Genomic DNA, 22389 nt, shown 5'->3' with positions numbered 1-22389 from the left:
TGCCTTCGGGGTGGTCCACCATTTTGGACTCCTGTGGAGGGAGAGGGGATTCCTGACGTCCCAAGGCACCCCGATCCTCCACGGAGATCTAGTCTCCGCTCTGATTGAAGCAGTTCTCCTCCCCAAACGATTAGCGGTGATCAAATGTCAGGCACACAAAAGGGTGACAGACTTAGTCGGACAAGGGAATGCATTGGCCGACATCACTGCACGAACCACAGCTGAGAATAGAACGGTGACACGCATGTATGTGACCAGGTCACAAGCAGAAAGATGGAGTGACACAAGGGTAATGATCAGAGACATACAGTCGGCCAGCACCCCTCACGAGCTGACTAAGTGGGCAAGGGTGGGTTTGAAGGATGAAGAGGGCTGCTGGCGAACGAAGGATGCAAACAAGTGGTTGCTGCCCGACTCATATCTGATCCCCATACTGACGATGGCACACTCCCCCGCACACATAGGATCTGCACCCATGATCGAACTCATTTCCAAAGTCTGGCACAACGACAAAATCCCTGACTCAGCCAGACGCCTAGTTCAGCAGTGCCTTATCTGTCTGCAACACAACCCCGGGAAAGGAACTGTGGTACCCCGGGGAGGGTTTGGGACCCCCAATCACCCCTTTGAGGTCCTTCAGATTGACTACATCCAACTAGAGAGATGCCAAAGCCTGAAGTATGTACTAGTCATCGTATGTGCCTTCAGCAAATGGGTAGAGGCCTATCCAACCCGTGACAACACTGCCATGACTACTGCCAAAGTACTACTGAAGGAATTCTTCCCTCGCTATGGCCTTTGTCGAATTTTATGGAGCGACAATGGCCCCCACTTCATAGCTGAGGTTATCCAACTAATCCTAAAGGGGTTGGGGGTGAAGCAAAGGTTTCATGCGGTCTTCCACCCCCAATCCGCCGGTCTGGTGGAACGCCATAATGCCACACTGAAGCTGAAATTGTCAAAAATAGTGCCCACCACTGGACTTAACTGGCCGGATGCCCTCCCACTGGCCTTGTTATCGATGCGTTCCACTCCCACCAAGCACCATTTGACCCCCTACGAGGTCGTGTTTGGGCGACCGATGAATCTCTGGACTGCTCCCAAACCGACCTCCATTCATGACGTCCCAGATGTCCTACTATCTGATTATTTGTGCAAGTTAACTAAAACGTTGTCTCTCATTCATCAACAGGTGCAGCAGGCCATCCCCCATGCTTCCAGGGGCCCCGGCCACGACATCCAACCGGGAGATCGTCCTAATACGAAATTTCCAGCGGACCAAGAGTCTGGAACCTCGGTGGACGGGCCCCTGGCAGGTGCTGATTACCACCCGAACGGCGCTTCGAGTGGAGGGGAAGAAGCACTGGCTGCACGCGCATCATTGCCGGAAGGTCTCTGCGAACCTGGCCACGACAGAAAGTGTCAGCACCCAAGAAGAGCTCCTGAGCAAAGATCGCCCAATATTGGACTGTTATCCCGATACTGAGGCACTCGAACTTGCAAAATTCTCTGATCCCACTGTGCCGTCCAGAGAAGGGTATTTCCTGCGTCGAAAGGAGGGAGTTTCGGCTAAGTAGGCCACGGACCAAGTTGAATCTCAGAACGGTGACCTAAGCACAATCAAGGGTTACCGGGAGAGAAGCTAAACGAAGTCTGTGGTTCTGCCCACTACCGAGCCCCTTGAAGGTGATGGAAGCGCCAGATAAGAAGATGATGGAAGCGCCAGATAAGAAGATGATGGAAGCAACAGGAAATACCCAGTATAGAAATCCAAAGACTGACAACTTGCACAAATCAAAGACAATCGCACTCTTCATTGTCTTCCTCTTCTGCCTCCTCCTCATGACCTCCTTCTGGATTCTGGAGGAAAACACACCGGCCCATGAGGCACTGCTACCTACTGCACAACCGACACCCCTGAAAGAGCATCACCTAATCTCTCTGTCGCCCCAGCTCCGAGAAAGGCGCAGGGAATTTTGGAACAATTCCTTCGTGCAACTGTTGCACCAACACAACCTCGCTGCAAATGCTACGAACTGTTGGATCTGCGGGTTGCTCCCGCATGCCACTGGACACTCCATCCCCTTCGTCCCTTCTCCTTTCTCAGTTCACGGCTCTTGCCTCGCCTGGTTGATCCTCATGCAGGAGAGCCACAAGGACAACGCCACCTCCAGCCGGACGGTGTCGCACTTCTACTCTGGGTTCTGGCTGAACAAAACCGAAAAGACCTCTACTGCTCTGTGTCCTGCGCTCACGGGCGCCACCTTCCTTAAAGACATTCCAGCCAAAGAACGAGTCGAAGTACAGGTGCTCCACAATCCAGCCAGGACCACCTTCTCTCATCTGCAAAAACAAACTACCGCTACTCTGACTGTGGCCCTGTCTGTTATCAACGTCACAGGCCTTGTGTGTCTCGAAGGCCATGGAACGCAGCTGGTGGGTCACAGCGCCTACCGAATCACCAGAACATTGGACTCAGTTGACCCCCCTTCCTTTGTTGCTTCTCCGAATATGTACTTTGTGTGCGGCACCAAAGCTTACACCTGGCTCCCGAGAGGTTGGAAGGGCGCCTGTTACATTGCCTTCGTTCTTCCACCCACATATGTAGCCCCTGCCAACCATCACCGGCAGAGGCGTGCAGATGACATTGGACAAGCCGACTCCACCGGAGCACAGTTCCTAGATGCAGCAAAGGGACTTGTTCCTCTGTGGGGCCCAATGGCAAACAGCCGCGCTATCCGTCACCTGACCCAGGCAGTAGAAACAACGATCAACATCACGGCTGGCATCCTCGCCAACAACACGGCGGAGCTTCAGGCGGTCCGCCTTGTGACCATTCAAAACCGCGTTGTCCTAGACGTGGTCCTAGCCGACCGAGGAGGAGCATGCCGCATCATCGGATCCAGCTGCTGCACATACGTGCCAGATAACTCGCCTTCAGTCTACAAAGCCATTGAACACCTCCACAGACTTTCCTCGGAGGTTCACCAAGAGCAGGAAGGATGGTCGCTTGGGAGCTGGTTTTGGGACACTTTGAGGAACTGGGGTTGGAGGTTGTTTTCCTTCGTGCTGATACCTGTTGTGATATTATGTGGGTGTTGTTTAGGTATCCAATGTCTGCCATCTTTGTGTGGCCTTGTTTCTAACTGTATGTGCCCAAAGACTTTGGACTTCCGAAATGAGCACATGAGTCCCCTCTATGAAGTAGAAATACGTGGCCTTATGGGGATAAATCCGAACTGACAAGTTGGCGAGACATGTTAAAAGGGAGGACTGTGGAATTTTAGTTTACGAACTGAACATCATCTGCGCCAGCTTGTCACCCACGTACAACATGCACGATCGCCATTTTAGGCATCATGGTCTCCCTGTCCACAATCAGTCGCCAGCGCGCCCCTCTGACCCAGCAAGCATCCTCCGCGCACCCTGGCTCCCCCTCCCTCCCCCTTATGAGCATAACCCTTCTGCATGACCCTGTCCTTGGGAGTCACGCCAGCGCCTGACCAGCACCTCCTCTCCTCCCATGAATGCCCCTCTGTTGATAAACCTTCCCTCCGCGCTCAATTGTCCACGCGGCATGAATACCACTCCTTTGATGACCCCTTACCCCATGTCCGACTGTCCACACAGGCCCGAGGCCATTGCCTAAGCCGGGAGATACCATTTACTGCCCCTCATTGTATGCAATCGCCCCTCTTCAAAGGACACACTATTGATCAGGGCCTCCCCCCCCCCCTGGGATATGATCAGGCGCACACATCCTAAGACTTGGCGAAACATTCAGCTGCGTGATGACCCCTCCTCTTATCAGCAGGTTGAGGACCTCTATTGTGAAGGTATATGGGGGTGGGATTGACACGAGGATTATGGGGACGCCTTTTTCCTTACTTCACAATGTTATGATTGTAATAAAGAAAGGTCACATGCCATAAACCGGTGTATAAGAGGCCAGGCCTCAGAGAGGCTGGGAGAGCACCTCAAGACGATACCTTGTTGTCTGATCTGATGTGTTCTGCTCCGTCGGAATAAAACTTCTGTTTCCTGCCTCCTGGTCTCCGGCGCCTGCCTCATTGCTTGGTAAATTTGAATGGTACAAGGGCGATTAGCGCCGGGCAAATCTTGAGAAAGGTCCTAGCCCTACCTTTTTCTACACTAGGCTTAGGACCTTTGTTTTCTTTGAAATACTTGATACCCATGATCCCAAGCCATTAAGTGGGTCCCCCTTGTTTATATAAAAAAACCAAAGAAAGCCAATCACATACAAGCTTGCAGCAAGAGGCAATATAAGAAAGCTAAGAAAGACCAGTAGAACAAAATATGAAAAAGAAATGTTACTGTTATTTTTTTGCTCCCTGATTGATTATTGGATTCTTTTGTAAGATTTCTTGTGATGGTGAGCTTTTTTCAAAGTTGATGGACCCTGTTTATATGTGGGACCTAACAATGGTGTCCGGCAAAGAAGGAAGACTTGTACCAGCTGAATCTGCAGCAAGAGATAGGCTGATAGAGCCTTAGACGACTGGGGTGAAAAAAAGAAAAGAGTAATAAGTATGTCTTCGAACAGAAACTGCACACAGTATTGCGGCAATCCATGCAGTGCATGAGCCTACTTTGTGTGTGGATGTGGCTCTTGTAAAAAGGCAGAATGCCGTAACTCACTGATGATGTTGGCCAATGGCTGAAGCAAGCTGACCTACTGTCATATGCTATATGCTTTGATACAATGATATAACAGACCAAAGAATGAAGAGGGCTGGCTGAAACCCCCTTATCTGAAAGAGACTATTAGTTATAGATTCCTTACTTTAGCCCCAGGCTTCAGACAGGATCCAGAGAATTTTTTCTCAGCAGTACCCCTGCTCGTCAATAGGTGGCATCGGTCGACTCCACGTTCGTTGTCGGCGTTGTGCTCGCTGGGATCATGTTGCGGCATCTACCTAGACGCCAGCCCTGCGCACTGAACTCAGTTTTTTTCTTTTTTCGCGCCATCCACCGCAGATCCGGAGAGGCCGGTTCCTTTAGTCTTTTTTTGACTAACACTTTTTCGACTTTTGTCGACATCTTTTTCGAGTCGTTAGACTCCTGGTGCACGTAGTGATGTTCCATCGTCGGAACGGCTTCAAGCCTTGTGACTCCTTTCACAAGTTGATGTCGGTCACGGACCTGGACCTCGTGTGCCTCTGGTGCCTGGAGAGCAACCACGACCGAAGTCATGCTCTGACTAACAGGCCATGAACCCGAAGTCTTTGCAGGAGCAGTCCCGAAAGCTTCTGGAGGCCCGACAGTCATCTCCATGCTGTTCGGGGTCTTGGTCGAGAGAGAGATCATGGGACCAGTCGCAGAGTCACCACGATCATTCCTCCTCGAAGTCTTCGTCATTGGGTAAGTCGAAGTACAAGAAGAAGGCGAAGAAGCACCGTTGGTCACCGCCTTCTCCCTGTCCGTCGGCCGAAGGGTTGCGGAAAGACGTCATCTTTCGGCTTAGCCCGCGGAGCCTACTGGATTGGCTCCGAGCTTCCCTCCCTTCCTGCGAGCCGGAGCGGCCCTTGCCTAGCTTCTTGCATTTTATGAAGCCCTCCGCTCCGTGTTTGGGCAGCCTGACTCTGCCGGGACGCCTTCCGGCCCCGCAGTCTCGGCTTGGGACTCGATGCCGATGGCACCGGCCTCAGTGCCAATGGGCCCCCAGGGATCCAGGCCTGGACCCGGATTGTTGCTGGTTGCCTCACAACACCTCCCCTGGCCCTGATTCCTCTGACGTCGCCTCCACCACTGGTTGTGTCCCCGCTGGCATAGACCCCGGCCTCTCCTTCAACTTGGAAATGGAGCCGGACTGGCGTCGACCGGTACTTTTGTATCACTGTCTGCCCTGGCATTCCTCATCACCCTGTGTGTCAGTCATAGGAGAGTGAGGAGGACTGGGAGGGATCCATTAACCCTCTTGCAGACCAGCTTGTAGAGCGGACTGGAGAGAGGAGTTTGGTGAGGCCAGTGGTCTGGATACCTCCCCAGACCTTGGTATACTCTCTTCCCCTACCATGCCCATGGAGGAGGGAGCCGCATACGCAGTAGTGTTGCGTATGGCGACTGAGGCCTTGGGCTTTGAGCTTCCTTTGGTGGCAGTCAGGGCTAACCACCTGAATGAGGTGCTTCAGCCGGCAGCGGCCTCTTCGGAGCCCCTTCTGCCGTTCAATGAGGGCCTCTAAGACTGGCCCACCTGGTCCAAGCCAAGCACAGGGGCTCCTGTGGATAGGATGATTGCCCAACACCACTGCACCGCCTTAGGCGACCCAAGTTTCCTCTCCCAACACACTACCCCCTAGAGCAGAGTTCTTCAATCTGTGGGGCGCGCCCCCTGGGGGGGGGGGGGGGACACCGTCTCAGGGAGGGTGCGCACTCCATCCTAAAATCCGACCTTTGTCCTCTACTGATTCTTCAAACAAACGGCAGAGTGGAGCTGCCCTAAGAAGTGGTGAAAACCATCAAAGCCTCATTCACAAGAAAAAGGTCTTTTAAAGACCTGTGAAATACTCGGGTGGGCTGTGTGCGGGGGTCTCATCTGGCTGCCACACACTGGGTTTGGGGGTGGGGGCTATTGTGGTTAATTCCTACAGCTGAAAGCCTTTAGCTCCAGTGGGAGGCAAGGAGCCCCCTTTGCTAAAACTGAAAGCAACAATTTCATAGCAGAGGAGACTCCTTGCCTCACACTGCAGATGAAATGAATGTCTGTTACTTGCTTTCAGTTTTAGCAGAGAAGGCTTCTTGCCTCCCACTGCAGCTGAAGCATTTCAGCTCTCGGAATTTAACCCCATCCAGGGAGGGACAGCTCTTCCCAGAAAGGCGACAATGTTGCTTTTTAAATTACACCGGCAGGAGCGCAATGATCACCAGGCTAAAAGGGTTTTAAGTTGCCAAAAGACAAATCCCAGTCAAGTGTTCAAACAGCCTGCAAATTGCTTCTCTTGACACTAAATATGGGTTATAAAGAAGTATGTATTCATTTATGATGTGACTTTTCTGTCTTTATTCCCTTTTATTATCAGTCATATCATTCAGGCAACCCTAAAACACAATTTAAAGTGCTTTCTATATATATTTGCTGTTCAGAGTATGCACAGATAAGTGCTGAAAATAGAGCTTTAGGTGACTGCATTTTTTTGTACTACCTGGGACATCAAAATAATGAGCTGGTAACCCTAATCCTAAAACTGGAAGTTTGTTGCAAAATCAGCCCAGTATTTATTTCCTCCACCCTCGATCCCTGGTTAATGGCATAATTGCAATAGCAATAGTTTAACATATCTGAAACCCTGCCTGCCGTCAATAGCATGCTGAGTCACTGCAAGTGTCTGGGAATGCACCCTGCATTCAGACAACTTGCTCCTCATTCTCGCCCTTCACTTTCATGCTCACCCTGCACTCACAGCGATCACAATTCCCTCACACTGACCCCCATGCACTCACACCATTCACCCTGCACTCAGTGATCACTCTGCTCTCACAATGCACTTGTGCGGTTTTCCCTGTACCTCAACCTGCAGCCACACAAGCACACTACCAACCCTGATGTGACACTTCACTCACCTGTCCCCCTCACTGCTCAATCTGCAATTTCACTTAAACAAGCCCATCACTAACCATGCATTCATTAGTCCCACTCTGCACTAACATGCACACCCAAATTTATATGGTCACCTCACTCACCCTGCAGTCACTCCACTTACACTACTCTCACACTGTTGCATACCTCACTGTGCACTCACATGAGCACTCCTGCCACCCTCACAGCACAGAGGGTGAATGTGCCTGCTACAATGAATGTGTACCATGAAGATCAAAGAACTGAGGGGCATATGTTCAAGTAAGTTGCAGAGTGAGGCGTTGGCAGTCATGGGTTAAGGCCTCTCTCCGCCACTTCAGAAACAGAAGGCTGCACCATATTTACAACAATATGGTGCAGCCTTGCGTTTCCCCTGCGCTGGCGCTACACTTAGCTGTGTAGCGCCAACGCAGACACCATTGCACCATAGTGCAAGGGTGTATGGGTGCAGGGAAAAGATTGTTTATGTACAGGAGGGAGACCTTCCTGTATATAAACAATCTTTAAATGCCATGTGTCCCACTTCCATGTGTGCTGCTTAATGCAGCACACACAGAAATCAAAAACTTTTTTTTTTTTTAACGATTACAAATACAAGGCATTTTGCTTTTTCCAGGTGTGCTGCACAAGGCAGCACACATGGATGAAGCAAAAATGAGGAGAAATAATGCATTTCTCCTAGTTTTGCCAGCTTAAGACCAGGTTTTCCCTGTTCTTAATTTTAACGCTGCCTCACTTTTACACTGCCCCTGTAAATAACAGAACAAACAATATGATGGACGGAATGTTGCACAATGGCAAAACATTCACCCCCAGTCACTGATCTGGGTTTAATCTATCGTTATTTTGCTCACCAAGCCACCCCAGTTCAGACATGGTCATATGCAAATCAGTCTTGACCCTGTGCCTCATGGGAACAATCCAGCCCGAACTGCCAAGCCATGTCTTCCCTGGACCGGAATCAAGCATCCTAGGACCGGTTTCTGGCTATCAGCGGTCTTCAGCCTGGATAGCTTGACTCCAGTGGCGTAGTGAGCAAGGGACCCATGTCTGGGCATAGCCTTCCCACATAGGGTGAACAGTAAAACAAACCAGATGAAGGACGGAATGTTGCACAATGGTAAAACATTCACCCTAGGTCACAGATCTGGGTTTAATCCATCGTTTTATCCGTCATATTATTCACTTATCCTTTTGCGGCTGGATTATGCTAATTCCCTTTATATTGGCCTTCCCTGTTACCAGCTAAAAAAGCTTCAGATCATTCAGAATGCGGCCGCCAGAATGCTCTTCGGGAATTCCGGGCAGATACAGTATTAAGCATTTTCTGCGGGATTTGCACTGGCTCCCAGTTGACCAACGCATTCTGTCCAAGGCACTGACTAGTGCCCATTCTGCTCTCTACAAAACTGGACCTCTATACCTCAGGAAGCGCTTGAAGTTCTATGTCCCATTGAGACAATTGAGGTCCTGGGGACAATGCCTGGTGGCTGTTACTCGTTACCGCCTCTCCAGAATGGGAGGTTGCTCCCTCTTGGTAAAGGCAGCTTTGGCCTGGAACAGCCTGCCTTTTGATCTCAGGTCCATCCACGACCTTACGGTGTTCAAAAAGCAGTTAAAAACATGGCTTTTTTAGTTCTCCAGTCGCGTCTTTCACTTCCACGCTCCCCTGCCTAGGTTTTTGCGCCGGGACACTTCAGAGTAGCTGTGCGCGCTATAAATGCTGGCTAACATAACATAACGTTCACTAAACATTCCTGCCTGGATAGTCAAGTCCGGAGAGACAGCTTCTTTGGCTGATCAGTTCTCCAGGAGTTTATGGTGAGAACTTAGTGTGCAGTATCTTTCAGATAAACAAGTTACTTACCTTCGGTAACGATACATTTGTAAGAGACATATATTAGTTATAGATTCCTTACCACCCCACCCATCCTCCCCGTTTTGCGAACTGACTTCTAGAGTAAGGGACTCCCTTTCAGTGTGCTTGTATTGTGCACTAGTGGTCAGTGTCTTGCATGGCTTTGCGCTTCTGGTGTGAAATGTTGAGTAAAAGAACTGACGTCGGCATGCAGGGTGGCGTCTAAGTAGATACCGCAACGGCATCCTGGCGATCACGCCGACGGCAAACGCGGAGTCGACCAACGCCACTTAGCGACACGCAGGGGTTACTGCTGAGAAAAAATTCTCCTGATCAGTCTGACGCCTGGGGGTAATTCTAAGGTAATCTGTAAGGTCTCTTACAGAAATATTGTTACCGAAGGTAAGTAACTTGTTCAATAAGTATATATCAACCTTATGTGCAAAACTATATTGTGATCACAAAGGCTGAAATTAGCAAAATCTGAGACTTTGCGACCACAAAATAGCTTTTAGGTATGTATAAAACCCAAATTGTGATTCGTTAACACGTTACTGAATTGTAAAATGGGTTTCCTGCTACATACCAAATCACAACTTATAAAAGAGCATGTTTACGGCATCCCTTCCAATTTTGGATTCCTTAAGGTATATATCAATGGTTTGTGACCACGATTGCAGTGGCAAACCATTGATAGGTTACCAAGACCACAAAGAAGGTGGTAGTCCATTTGCAAATGGGAAGGGGTCCTCAACGGTTACATACCTCTTTGTGAATATTGATAAAAACATTTTTAGGAGTAGGGCATGTTCCATGGAACCACTGCTTTCTCCTAAAAAAAAGTTTGTTAAACGTTTCATCTGTTTTTTAAATGCATTATCGACAGGGTCGTCTGCTGACCTTAAAGGTCACCATCCCTGTGATGACAGCAGAACATAATGGGTCACAGTTTGCGACCTATCATGAATATTCATGAGGGAGGTCGAATTGTCACCCGCTATGATTCAGTATTTTGCAAACTGAACTATTAGTACATAGGTCACTTTGCAATATAGCAATACATTTGGTAAAAGTCAGTGCACAAATTGTGACCACTTTTAACAGCTGCATTCTTTGGATGTAAGGCCCAAAATTAAAACCAAATGGAGTAAAAGACACGAGTAATGCCAAACTTTAAAAAAACGGGAGGCATAAGAAGTCATCACAGTCTACTCCCTAACAAGTTAACTCCAAGACTTCAGCTCTGTACTACGGTCCAGGAGAGACCTACATACCAACATAATCCGCAATTCTCCACCAGCAACTAGATGTCTCCACCATACACACATCTCTCTCTCTAGTCAGACACAATTCGAAGGCATCGCAGGCATGCTGACTTTTAAGTCTCTACACCCACCTTTTCTCCATCACTCAGAGCCACGTGCTTGCCTCATACAACTGGGCAGACCCGTCTCATATAGATGACTCCTGTTATTATCTAAATCTCTGTTTCTGCTCGAGGTCCGGTTTTCTCTCAAAATTAAAGTGCTGGGAAACTTCTTATCATATTTCGTGTATGATATTAAGTTAGAAAGGCAGGTTATGCTTCCCTTGTATTAAACCCACAAACCTCTTTCACTCAGTACGCCACGTTGCAATTTGTTTGTATTTATATAAGAAAACGTTATGCTTGTCTGATATGTTGTCACTACTGTGACATAGGAAACGGATTATCCTGTAATTTTACAGTTATAGTCTTAAATTGATATGTAGTGGCATTACTTGCCTACTGGCCTAGTCATACACTTAGTTTATTTAGAGGCGTGTCGAGCTTAATATTTTAGAAAGTGTTTGTGAATAATTTGTTTGTTCGTTTAATAATTGTATTGCTGTTATGTCCCTTAAAATTCGGCTGTGCACATCCTCGGCATCTCCAGGAAAAAAACTGAAAGACGCATTCTTTAGTGGCTTATCTTCACATTTCTCAAAATGAAAAAATCTGTTTGTGGAGACAACATTTTGTTGTTCCTTTTTCACATAAATGTCATAAACGTTTGTTAGGGGCTCAGGCTTCAATCTGCTTGCAGTTCATATTTATTCATGGTATCCTTCTTTTATACGTGGCTTACTTTTCTGCCATCCGTTTTTCTCTTCTGTTGAGTGATCTCTACACCTCATGGTGTAAATTCTCCACCACTCATTGTGTACGCAGTTTTTTCATTTTCTTCAGTTCATGGTATATGAGTACCTAACAATGGTTGCTTGTAATAACGAAAAAGAAACACTGTTGATTTTTATAATTTTTCACTAAATCCAGCATGATTGTTCAAAATATCCTGATAATTCCTCTGATTTCGTGTGCAAAATTGACCGTTCGTATTTAACTGCAATTAGTACTTAGTGACTCTGTTTGCTGCTGACGGTTCACCAGTAAGTACCAAGGAACCTGTAGAGAAGTTTTATTGCAGCTAGCGTCTTAGTTTGATCCCAGTGTAGAAGTTCTATAGTTAGTGATTTTTCACAAACCTGTACTGGATTCTGTTTTTCAGCACGCAAAGTGATTATATTGTCTGTTTCTCATAGATAGTGCTGGAATGGGATGCCACGCAGAACTTCACTTCAGTTTCCGAAGACTTGGTGAGCAGTGTTGAAAATCTGGGAGAGGAAATCTGCAAGCTTAGGGACCTCCTCTGCAAGGTAGGTTTCTTGTATATATGTGTAACATACAAGGTGTTATCGCTAGAGAATTCAAAGCTGTTTTGACAGCAGCCTTCTTCAGAATCAATTGAATGCACAATTTAGACACATGTATATATTTGCGGATTTGGAAGATAGGCTTTCGTTGTCGCGCGATGAACTGAGATCTCTCATAGGACGTGTCAGGGAAAGGGTGGGAGAGGTCAAGGCTAGACTTTAGCACCACATCACTCACTTTCAGACTAATAACACAGTGACAAGCTCATGTCAGGACGATCACTTTAAGTAATGATAATCTGCTAAGGAAAGGTTGACAGTGCCAGGATTCAGTCAAAGAAGCGTCACTGTCGGGGAACAATCTGTTGCTGAATGAAGCCATTTTTAAATCCAACAATGAATGTAGTCTGAATTTATATCCCTGTTAACTTTGACTCGGGTATTTTTAAAGAACAATGCTGTGTTTTGTAATAGCGTTCGTAAATTGCTGTGTCTTTTTTAAAACATTTTTTTAAAGAATTTTTATTGAGCAGAGCATTAGGTTCAAGAAATACATGATATACTAAAAAACATTTTCCCTAACATTAAAACCAGTTACAAAAAAATGGAAATGACAGCCTCACATTACATAGTAAAAAATGGCAAAAGAGCTAAAACTGGAGCAGCTAATTATGTTCTTATTCATTAAACAAGTGCAAACTTATCCTAGAACACAGGATCAGTAAGAAAAATTCCTAATGCATCTAAATTGCAAATGCCAATAAAATGCTAGTGCCATCTTATCGCCTAAAGCCAACATAAAAACATGTTTTCTTTTTTTTCTTTTTTCTTCCCTTCCTTCTCCTTTCTCCTCTTCTTCCTTCCTCTTCCTTCTTCTTCCTTCCCTTCCTTCTACCGTCTTCCTTTTATCTTCTTCCTCTCTTCCCCCTTTTTCTTTGTGGCTATAGCGGTTTCTCACATGAATGACCAAAGTGCAAAAATGCAGTTTATAAAGTAAACAAAAAAACGAAATGCTGGTGTTACTAAAGTGCAATAAGAAAAAGTGCTAGTACAATTTAATAAAAAGCTGCTACAGTAATTTGTTAACCCTGGTGCTATGATCTCTCTTTAAATTCTTCCAATTCATTAAAAAACTTCCAATTTTTTTTCAAATCTTTTGGTAGCTCCCACTCTCCTAGCGTACGCTTCCTCAAAATTTCGAGTTCTTAGCAATTTATTGAACCATTTCCGATGAGAAGGTATTTCCATAGATTTCATATTCTGCAGAATTAGGGAGCGAACCACCATACACCAAATAAATAGGAAGGCATTTTCGGGTTCGGATAGCATCTTTTCATCTCTACTGATACCAAACAAGACAGCTTCGCCCTGGAGTGAAATAATCTTACTGGTTGCTTTCCCAATATCCGAAAAAACCTCCTCCCAAAAAAGCCCAAGTCCTGTACATGCAAAAAAAAGTATGGTGCCAGCCTCCCCCCCCCATCTATTTGGCAACTTAAGCACCTATTTTCTACGCCTGGAAATGTTTTATTTAAAGCGGCCGGAGTTAAATAAGACAGCCATCGCGATAGGAAGGCCATCCTTTCAAAATTTGCGGCACGCAGGGATTTACTTCCTAGGAGGCACCTAAACTCCCACTCCTTTGTATTCTGCCTACATCCGGTCTCCCAAGGTATTTTATTCAGATGAGTCTTAATCACGGAAGCCTGTCCCTGCTTATGTAGCAACCTATACCAGTTTCCCACCCCTTTAATATTTGCCCCGTAAAGAGCTACCATAAATTGACGAGGGGTGTCCAAAAATCCACTGGTATTTGTTAGCAAATGGAGGACACGTAAATATTCGAGAAAAGTTGACTTCCAATGGCTTTCTGCCCTTGCTGTTATTTCTTGCCAGGCGATCGGCCTATTTTGAACTATAAAATGCGTAACTCGGAGAGTCCACAGCCTTCCCAAATACTTATATGTCTCTATTGCAACTGGAGGCCGAGACTTACATTCTCTTAATTTTTAAGTACTGGAGACCAGATAAGCCCATCTTTTTAAAAAAGGACTGGAGTGTAAAAAAATAATCTTTTAAAGTCTTATAACGTGTCTTTTTTGGAAGTTTGGAAGTTTTTAAAAACACTCGGGTTAGAGATGCAGTTTGTTGTCATTTTAGCTATAAAAAAGCTGTCACTAATAAAATTGGATCCTATCAAGCCAGACACTAAATCTAAAAATGCAGCCTCATAGTAAGTTCTCAAATGAGGTTGCGCTAAGCCCCCTTGTTTTATGGGTAATTGGACCACATTAAATTTAACCCTATGAGCTTTCTTACCCCAAACAAATTCCCTGAATAAAGTATCAATTTCATTAAAGTATGCCCGATTTATTTTAATCAGGACATTAGAAAATAACAAAAATAGCAGCGGGAGTATAGAGATTTTAATCATTGAAACTCTCCCCACAATTGAGAGGGGGAGTAATGTCCATAGTTCTAGCAGCTTCTTAATCTTGCCCTTCATTTTTAAATAGTTCAGCTCAAATAACTGATGATACTGATTAGATACATATATCCCGAGATATCTTAAAAGATCAGTTTTTGTTGCTTGTGCCTTTAGACAACATGGAAAAGAATTCAAGTCCGCATTAAGGGCTAGAACCTCGGTTTTATTGGTATCTATTTTATATCCTCCTATTTGCTCAAACTCCGAAAATTCCATCAGAGCTGTTTCGAGGTTCTGTCTGTCGGGAATCTAGTATAGAATAATATTTTCAGCCAAAAGTTTTAATTTAGCTATACTGGGTAACGGGGGTTAGATAGCAGCAATATTTTGGATCTTTAAAACCAGAGGTTCTGTAAAAAAATTAAAAAGTAATGGCGAAAGCGGACAGCCCTACCTGGTTCCACGGTTTTGTATCTATGGCTCCTGCCCAGTTTGAGTTCATTATAACCTGGGCAGTGGCCCCCTGGTAGATGTTGCGTAACATATTAACTACCTGTGCAGGAAACCCGAACTGGCCCAAGGTTAAAAAACAACGTTTTCCAATTCACGAGATCGAAGGCTTTTTCCGCATCAACCATTACAATACTAGCCGGGATGGAATTTGTGTTCAAATAATCCCATGCATATATTAAAAACTGGGTATTGGCCGGCATTGATCTCCCGGCTATAAAGCCGGTTTGATCTTTATGAATTATTTCTTGGGCGGCAAGTAAAAATTGTTCTGCCGATACCTTCATCAAGATTTTATACTCCGAATTCAGCAGACTAATGGTACGATGTGAATTTACATCTTCGGGGTTTTTATCTTTTTTGACGAAAGAAACAATTATTGCTTCTTTAAAAACATCTGGGACTTCGCCACCCTTTTTAACAAAGTTAAATAAGTTTTTCAGCGGGGTAGCAAGTTCTTTTAAAAATACTTTATAAAACTCGATAGGAAAGCCGTCCTGCCCACAAGCCTTTGCCCCGGCTGTTGATTTAATAGCCGCTGAAATCTCTGTAGCTTCTACTTTCCTTTCCAATTCGCCTATCCGGTTGTCTGATAGTTTGGGGACATTCATATTTATTAAATATTCCTGGATGTGCTCCTCCTCCACTAAATGCTCAGTAGAGTATAGCTGGCGAAAATGGTCCACAAAAGTTTGTGAAATATTACTGCTATCGATTGATTCCTGACCAGTCCGAGGGTCCATCATTTTAGTTATTGTGGCTGACTCTTGTTGTTGCCTTGTGGAGTTTGCCAGGAATTTGCCAATTACCTGGCTTTCTTCATAGACCCTCTGTTGGAAAATACGTGAGTTGCAAACCTCTTATAAAAAAAGTCCCTCAGCATTGTTTTTGCCTGTTCATATAGATTTGGAAGATGCTGAAGCTGGAGAGCCTATTCTCGATCCACTTCAGTTTGCAATTGAGCTATCTTAGTCCTCCAGGTACTGGACTGGGCGACCGTATATGCTAATATCTGTCTACAGGCTGCTGCCTCGAACCCCCCCCACACTGAAAAAGGGGTAGCCGTACTCTCATGAATAAAAAAATATTCCAGAATCCACTTTCTAAATTTCTGAACCCAGTCTCCATTTTGCATTAGGAGAAAATCCAGCTGCCACCTGGGACATTCCCTACCTCTTCCCCCAAGCACCAAATCTATCCCAACATAGGCATGGTCTGAAAAAGGGTTACAGCCTATGCCGGCGTCTTGAATCCAAAGGGATCTGCAGGTAAGAATAGAATCTATTTGAGATGCCGCCCGAAAACGGTGCGAGTAGCAGGTTTAGAATTCTTTATCTGGATTAAATTCCTGCCATGGGTTCACCAATTGATATTCTTGTATAATTGTTCCCATTATTTTTTTTGTATTTGGTTAGAGTTGGTTTTTTTTTAATTCGAAGTATCTTTCCTTATATCCTGTATGGAGTTGAAGTCCCCGCCAAATACCACATGCCTGGGAGATCCTATTAAAAAATCGTTAATCTGAGTCAGGGGTACAATGTCATCTGAGACTGGACCATAATAATTTATAAAATTTAACATTTTCCCCTGTAGCTTGGCTACTACCCACAGCCTTCTCCCATGTATACACCTGTGTACTTGTATAATTTCCCAGGGAAGTTTACTAGAAAAGTAGATAGCTAGTCCCCTAACCGCAAAACTTGCAGATGCAAAAAAACCTTCGAAAAAATCCTAGATATAAAAAGATTTGGAGAATTAGATTTCAAGTGCATCTCCTGTAAAAACAGAACTTGGGGATTTAAAGACGATACCATCTAATAAGAGCGCCATATTTCCTTTTGTTTAGTATTCCATTAGTATTGACTAACCCTTTTTTGTGCATTACCTAAACTTTCAGAACCTTCTGCTCGTGCTCTTTTTCCTGCTGTGCCACCCTTCCCACCCGGAAAAAGAAATACCCACCCCTTGAAATGTGGGAAAGACGCTACGACCCACGCTATCCACATTTCACCCCTCCCATCTATCTTCCTGGGTGTCATGAAGTTACACCCTAGGTGACCTTGCTATCCCCTGACGCTCCAACAGTATTGAAACAAATCGGTTGATCTGCCTGCATGCCGGAGTCTGTAGGCTAGGTGGAAAGAGGGAAACCTCTTTATAATTTACCAAAAGGTTGATCTTAATAGGAACCAATGGCAACAAATACTCTTAATTACGATTGGCAGTTACCTATCAATATATGCATTTCCTAACCCACCCAGTTGTACCTCTAGGGGGGGGCACCCTTAATAATACCATAACTACTGGTAATTCTCTGTATATTTCAGTATTCAAGCGCTGGACCCTACTGCAAGATATAGGGGACCCCTTTTTTATTTACCGAAAGGTTAACTCTTAATTACCGTTCACAGTTGCCTATCTAATACATTTCCTAACCAACCCATCATAAATTTCTCGAGAGGGTACCGTTAATATTACCATTGCCACTGGTAGCTCTGTATATATACCAGTATTCAGACGCTAGACCCTGCTGATATCTCCTTTAGCAAAGCATGGGCCTCATCAAGGTCTGAAAACATAAAGAACTTTCCTTTGATTAAAACCCTCAGTTTAGACTGCTGAGCGATTGATGCTTGCGTGCCCTGAGCTTTAAATAAATGTTGTACAGACAACGGAAAATCCTTCACTCCTTTTCCTCTTTTCCTTGGGCCATCCTGTACTGGGCTATTTTTGTGGGCTGATTTCTGCACTGGACTGTCTTGTGGAGACATTGTTGATGCGAGGGCAGTTTCAATCGGCTCCGGTGTGGCACAAGCCTGATCACCCACTAATTCAGGCAACCCCTCGCATTGAGGAGAAACCGTGATGGAAGGGGACTCATCCTCAGATCTCTTGGGGGTGCTGTTAAGATCAGGGGAGCTGGAATTATTTCCCTTAAACTTTTCCTTATTGGCTCGTAGGGCTGCCTTTTTTGCCCGGCCCTGGAGTGCTTTAGATTTAAGGCGAGCTGCAGTCTCTGCTTTATTTGATTTAACAGCAGTACTAACATCCTTCTGGGTTTTCCCATTATTACACCTGGATATTTTTCTTTTCTTTTTGCTGTATTTTGCTTTGTGGCTTTATTACTTTGTTGCATTGGTTGCCTTTATTCCTCTCTTATACTGCATGACAGGATCTCCTCCTCCTCGAGTCCAAAATCTCAGTTTTAATACTTTCCCCTATTACTTTCTCCTTATATTCACTTCTTGTCTTGGTATCACTAATGCCGCTGAAAGTGCGAGAACTTTAAATTCCTGCAAGTACTTTGTCTATCACTCTCTCCTTATATTCACTTCTCATTAAAAAAAAAGAGTGAGACTGATGTTTTAATTATCCCCGACATTGAAGCTTCGCAGCATCCCCCTGCAGAAATCCCTGGCAATATTTGGAACAGCACTTGCCGCCTCCTCCTCCTCACCTCACCGGGCGCCGAGCGCGTCAACTAGCTCCCCAGGTGGCCCCCGGAAAGCTCACAAACGCCCGGCGTACACACCCCCGGAAAGCCTCACTTAATGCTCTGTACTCCGAGCCTGACTGGAAACAGAAACCGGCCCTGGCAAACTGCTCACCTGCCTTCCCCTGGTGTGAGGGGGAGTGCAGCCGAGCAGTTTGCAGGGGCTGTTTTCGTCCGATGTTATTACTGGGGGCCAATATTGCCGACCCCCGGTAACAAAAACGGCCCCCCAGGGGCCAAAAATCAGCCCCCACCCTAGTGGTTTACCAGGGAAACGCCCGGTGCCCGCTATGGCCAGTCCGGCCCCGTCTGTACTCCGCTCCAAACACCGCTCAATCTTGACGCTGGGATGCGAGAGCCCGCCGAGAGCCCCGGCAAAGCAGACAAAGTCAACAGGAATCACTCGAGGCGCCGACCAGCAACACACCAGGTAAGATTCGCCATTTTGGGGATGGGGCGGAGATCACCTACGGCTATCCGGAGGCGTGGTTCTCCATACCGCCCTGCTGTGCCTTTTTTTTTTTTTGGGGGATGAACCCTTTTGACTTTATCTTATTTCAGCCTCCTATAATAGTAATTTTTGGTATGGGTCACAATATATGTGTTGTACTGTTTTTATAAACGATTCAGCATTCTGCAAAAAATATAGTTTGTGACTTTCTGCGCTTTTTAGCATGAGCCACCTTTGAAGGGTTGATTACTCTTTGATTCACCTCTTCACTGAATATTTTGTGAAGCCAATAAATACTGTGGATTATAAATATAGTAGAGGACTGATCATACTCCACTAGGTGTGGTTTTAGAACACAAGGTCATGAAGTAAGACTTTCAGGACCTATATATAACACATTAGTCGCATACATTATGATACATTCATTGAATAACTTTCCAGTATGCATTTTAGGATGGACAACTAGGCTGTGTTGTACCAGCAATTTGGAAATTAGGTGGACTAGAATAGTTTAGGTTCAGTATCAGTGTACTAATGTGTGCTTCCAGGGAGGAATAACGGGACGCCAAAACTCAGTTGTTTTCATAGTTCAACATTAAAGTGTTAAGCCAATATGCCACTGTTATTTAGGTTTATGAATAATGCACATTAAATCTAATTTAATTGTAGATTAAAAGAATCAGAATTATTCTGTCTTATTTGTACCTTTCACCTATGTTCAATGTGTTATTTGTGGCTCACCATGATCTCTCGGCACTTCTTAACATCCCCGGTATTTTGTGAATTGACGTGTGTAGGACATTGGTTTTTATCAGTGACCGTCACATTGGTTGTTTTTCTTTGGTTAGTGGTCGTAGCTGTACTCTGCATAGCATGATGTGCACTTTCTCAGCCCTATTCTCTTATGCTTCTCGTGAGGTAGGTGGGGTACGATTCCTTCCGAAATTATAGTAAATTGATTGTGTTCTTCTTAATCACAACATGTAGTTTCTGGAGTTAACCATTTTTAGGTCGAGCAGACCTACCCTCAATGCGTGAGCATTGAAGGTGTCTGCCTCAGACCTATTGTGGCCCGTATTTAGGAATGTGGACAGCTACCAGACGCGCGCTTTGACGAGGTCAGATTTCACCTCGGGAGCGACCGTCTGGTAGCTGCGCATGCGCGGTGCAAAGCCCTTGCTCACACACAGACACAGGCAGCCCTCTGCATGCACGCACGCACACACACACAGGCGCGCGCATGCACACGCAGGCATACGGCACACATACAGGCACACATACAGGCACACTATCCCCTACCTCGCATTCTCTCTCAATCACACACAGTCACGCATGCGCACACAAATTCCCTCGCGCACACACGCGCGCACAAACTCCCCCCCCCCCCCCCCCCCTTACCCCCCGGCATACACACAGGCACGCACGCACTTCACATCAGCCCTGGGCCCCACTCACCGACTGCGCTCTTCCGGCGGGGCTCCTCACGGCGCGTCTCCTCATCTAAATCGGGGCTCCCTCAGGTCAGAGGAGCCCCGCAACAGGCGCCACACTCCTCTTTCTCCCCGGCCCCCTCCTGGGGACCCGGGCTACCCCGGACGGCAGGGCGCTCCATGCGCCGGCAGCTCGCGGACCTCGGGAGGCGGGACTTCCGGTCGGCCGCGAGCGGATTGGCCGGCCGGCCAAGAGCTTCCGGGTCGCCGCGGGCAGCGCAGCGGCACTCTCGCAATCAACACAACATTAGAATTTTACATATTCTACAAATATCTGTGATCTTTTATCCACAGTTGTGTTAAAACATTAGCCTTTAACCAGTTCTATTCCTTCTCTCGGTCCGGACTATCTGGCCACACAAGGAGCTTTCGCTTTTCAGCTAATAAGTCTGTAACCCTCAACATACTGCTCACCAATTTTTTGAAATGCATCTCCTCTCTTACTTCAGATCGCCCTGTATTCATATTTCATTTACTTTTCTTTAGGTAGCAGTAGACTAAACCTTTTCATTTTAAAATTCTATATATAATCTAATATACCTCGAAAAAGAACTTGAAAAATGGGTAGGAGCTGAAGGCAGGTTACTTCTTAGGGAAGCTAGCAGGGGGGCTAGGTAAAGTGGGCCAGAGCGTGGGAAGGACTGGTGAGCGAGCTGATAGCCAGCAGGCAGGACAAAGCAGGCAGGACAATGGTAGTTGGGCAAGCACTCCGCAGCCAGCCTCGCTAGAACAAGGGAGCGGATGAGGAGAACACCTAATATGAATCTGGCCAACACTGTAACACACACGGAGACCGGAAGCCTGACCCAACAGAACCTAATAACACACAGGGATTGCAAATATCCACTCAAGTGCAACTCCATGGGGGAACGTTTTGTTACAAGGGAATGTTGAGCCAAGAACGCCGGAGAGTATTGATTATGTATAATACGTGCAAAAAGTGCAAAATATGACGTGAACAATAAGCAGTATATACGTGTATCGACTGTCTTGAAAAAAACAAAATCTGGTTGGAAAAAAAAAGTGAATCTGTCACTTACACATCTGCCATTAACTAGATTTCCAAGGTAAGGAGCAAAATTTTGGTTTCTACTATAGGTGCTGTTAATACTGTAGCCTTTTCTGCTGTAATCTTTGGGAATTCTAGTTGTGCTATGCTTTGCCTCTAGACATGTTGATCCATCGCAGACTGTGCTGACTCTGCCCCTCCTGATTATGAAACTCACCAGCGCAGTCACCACGCAGTCTCATCTCTCTGTCTTATGTCTGCCCTGCCACCATTTACTTCTGACCCTCACCCCTCCTCACCCTCTCACCCTCACACACCCTCACACCCCCCTCACACCCCCCTCACCCTCCTGCACCCTCACCCTCCCGCACCCTCACCCTCCCGCACCCTCACCCTCCCGCACCCTCACACCCCGTCACACCCCCGCACCCCGTCACACCCCCGCACCCCGTCGCACCCCGTCACACCCCCACACACGTCACACCCCCACACACCGTCACACCCCCACACACCGTCACACCCCCACACACCGTCACACCCCCTCACCGTCACACCCCCTCACCCCGTCACACTCCCTCAACCCCGTCACACCCCCGCACCCCGTCACACCCCCGCACCCCGTCACACCCCCGCACCCCGTCACACCCCCTCACCCACCCCTCACCCACCCCTGCCATTATAAATTACAATAACTTTTATTTAAGTATTCTTTATTGAAAAAAAATTAAAAGCCATTATTATTTGTAATATCAATACACGTAAGTCACGTAAATACAACACATATTGCATTACAAATGCTATAGGTGTCACATTTGCGAAAGTTATAACTATTGGCATTGTAAATGACAAAGCTATTAATTTCGCTATTTTCAAAAACAAA

The 22389-nt window shown here is 46.2% G+C and overlaps 1 protein-coding gene across 1 annotated transcript in view; it reads left to right on the top strand.

Moving 5' to 3' along the window:
- The window catches only part of ASZ1 (ankyrin repeat, SAM and basic leucine zipper domain containing 1), a 1750578-nt gene that overhangs the window by 1589507 nt on the left and 138682 nt on the right, over positions 1 to 22389 (top strand). Inside the window, exon 12 of the mRNA XM_086919410.1 lies at positions 12018 to 12131. Within this exon, the coding sequence (XP_086775536.1) occupies positions 12018 to 12131 (114 nt within the window). The remainder of the gene's footprint in view (positions 1 to 12017; positions 12132 to 22389) is intronic.

This window comes from Lissotriton vulgaris, chromosome 1_1 (assembly GCF_964263255.1).
Source record: "Lissotriton vulgaris chromosome 1_1, aLisVul1.2, whole genome shotgun sequence".
Lineage (NCBI taxonomy): Eukaryota > Metazoa > Chordata > Amphibia > Caudata > Salamandridae > Lissotriton > Lissotriton vulgaris.
Note: the sequence above shows the minus strand (reverse complement) of the source record. Positions and strands in the feature narration are given on the sequence as shown.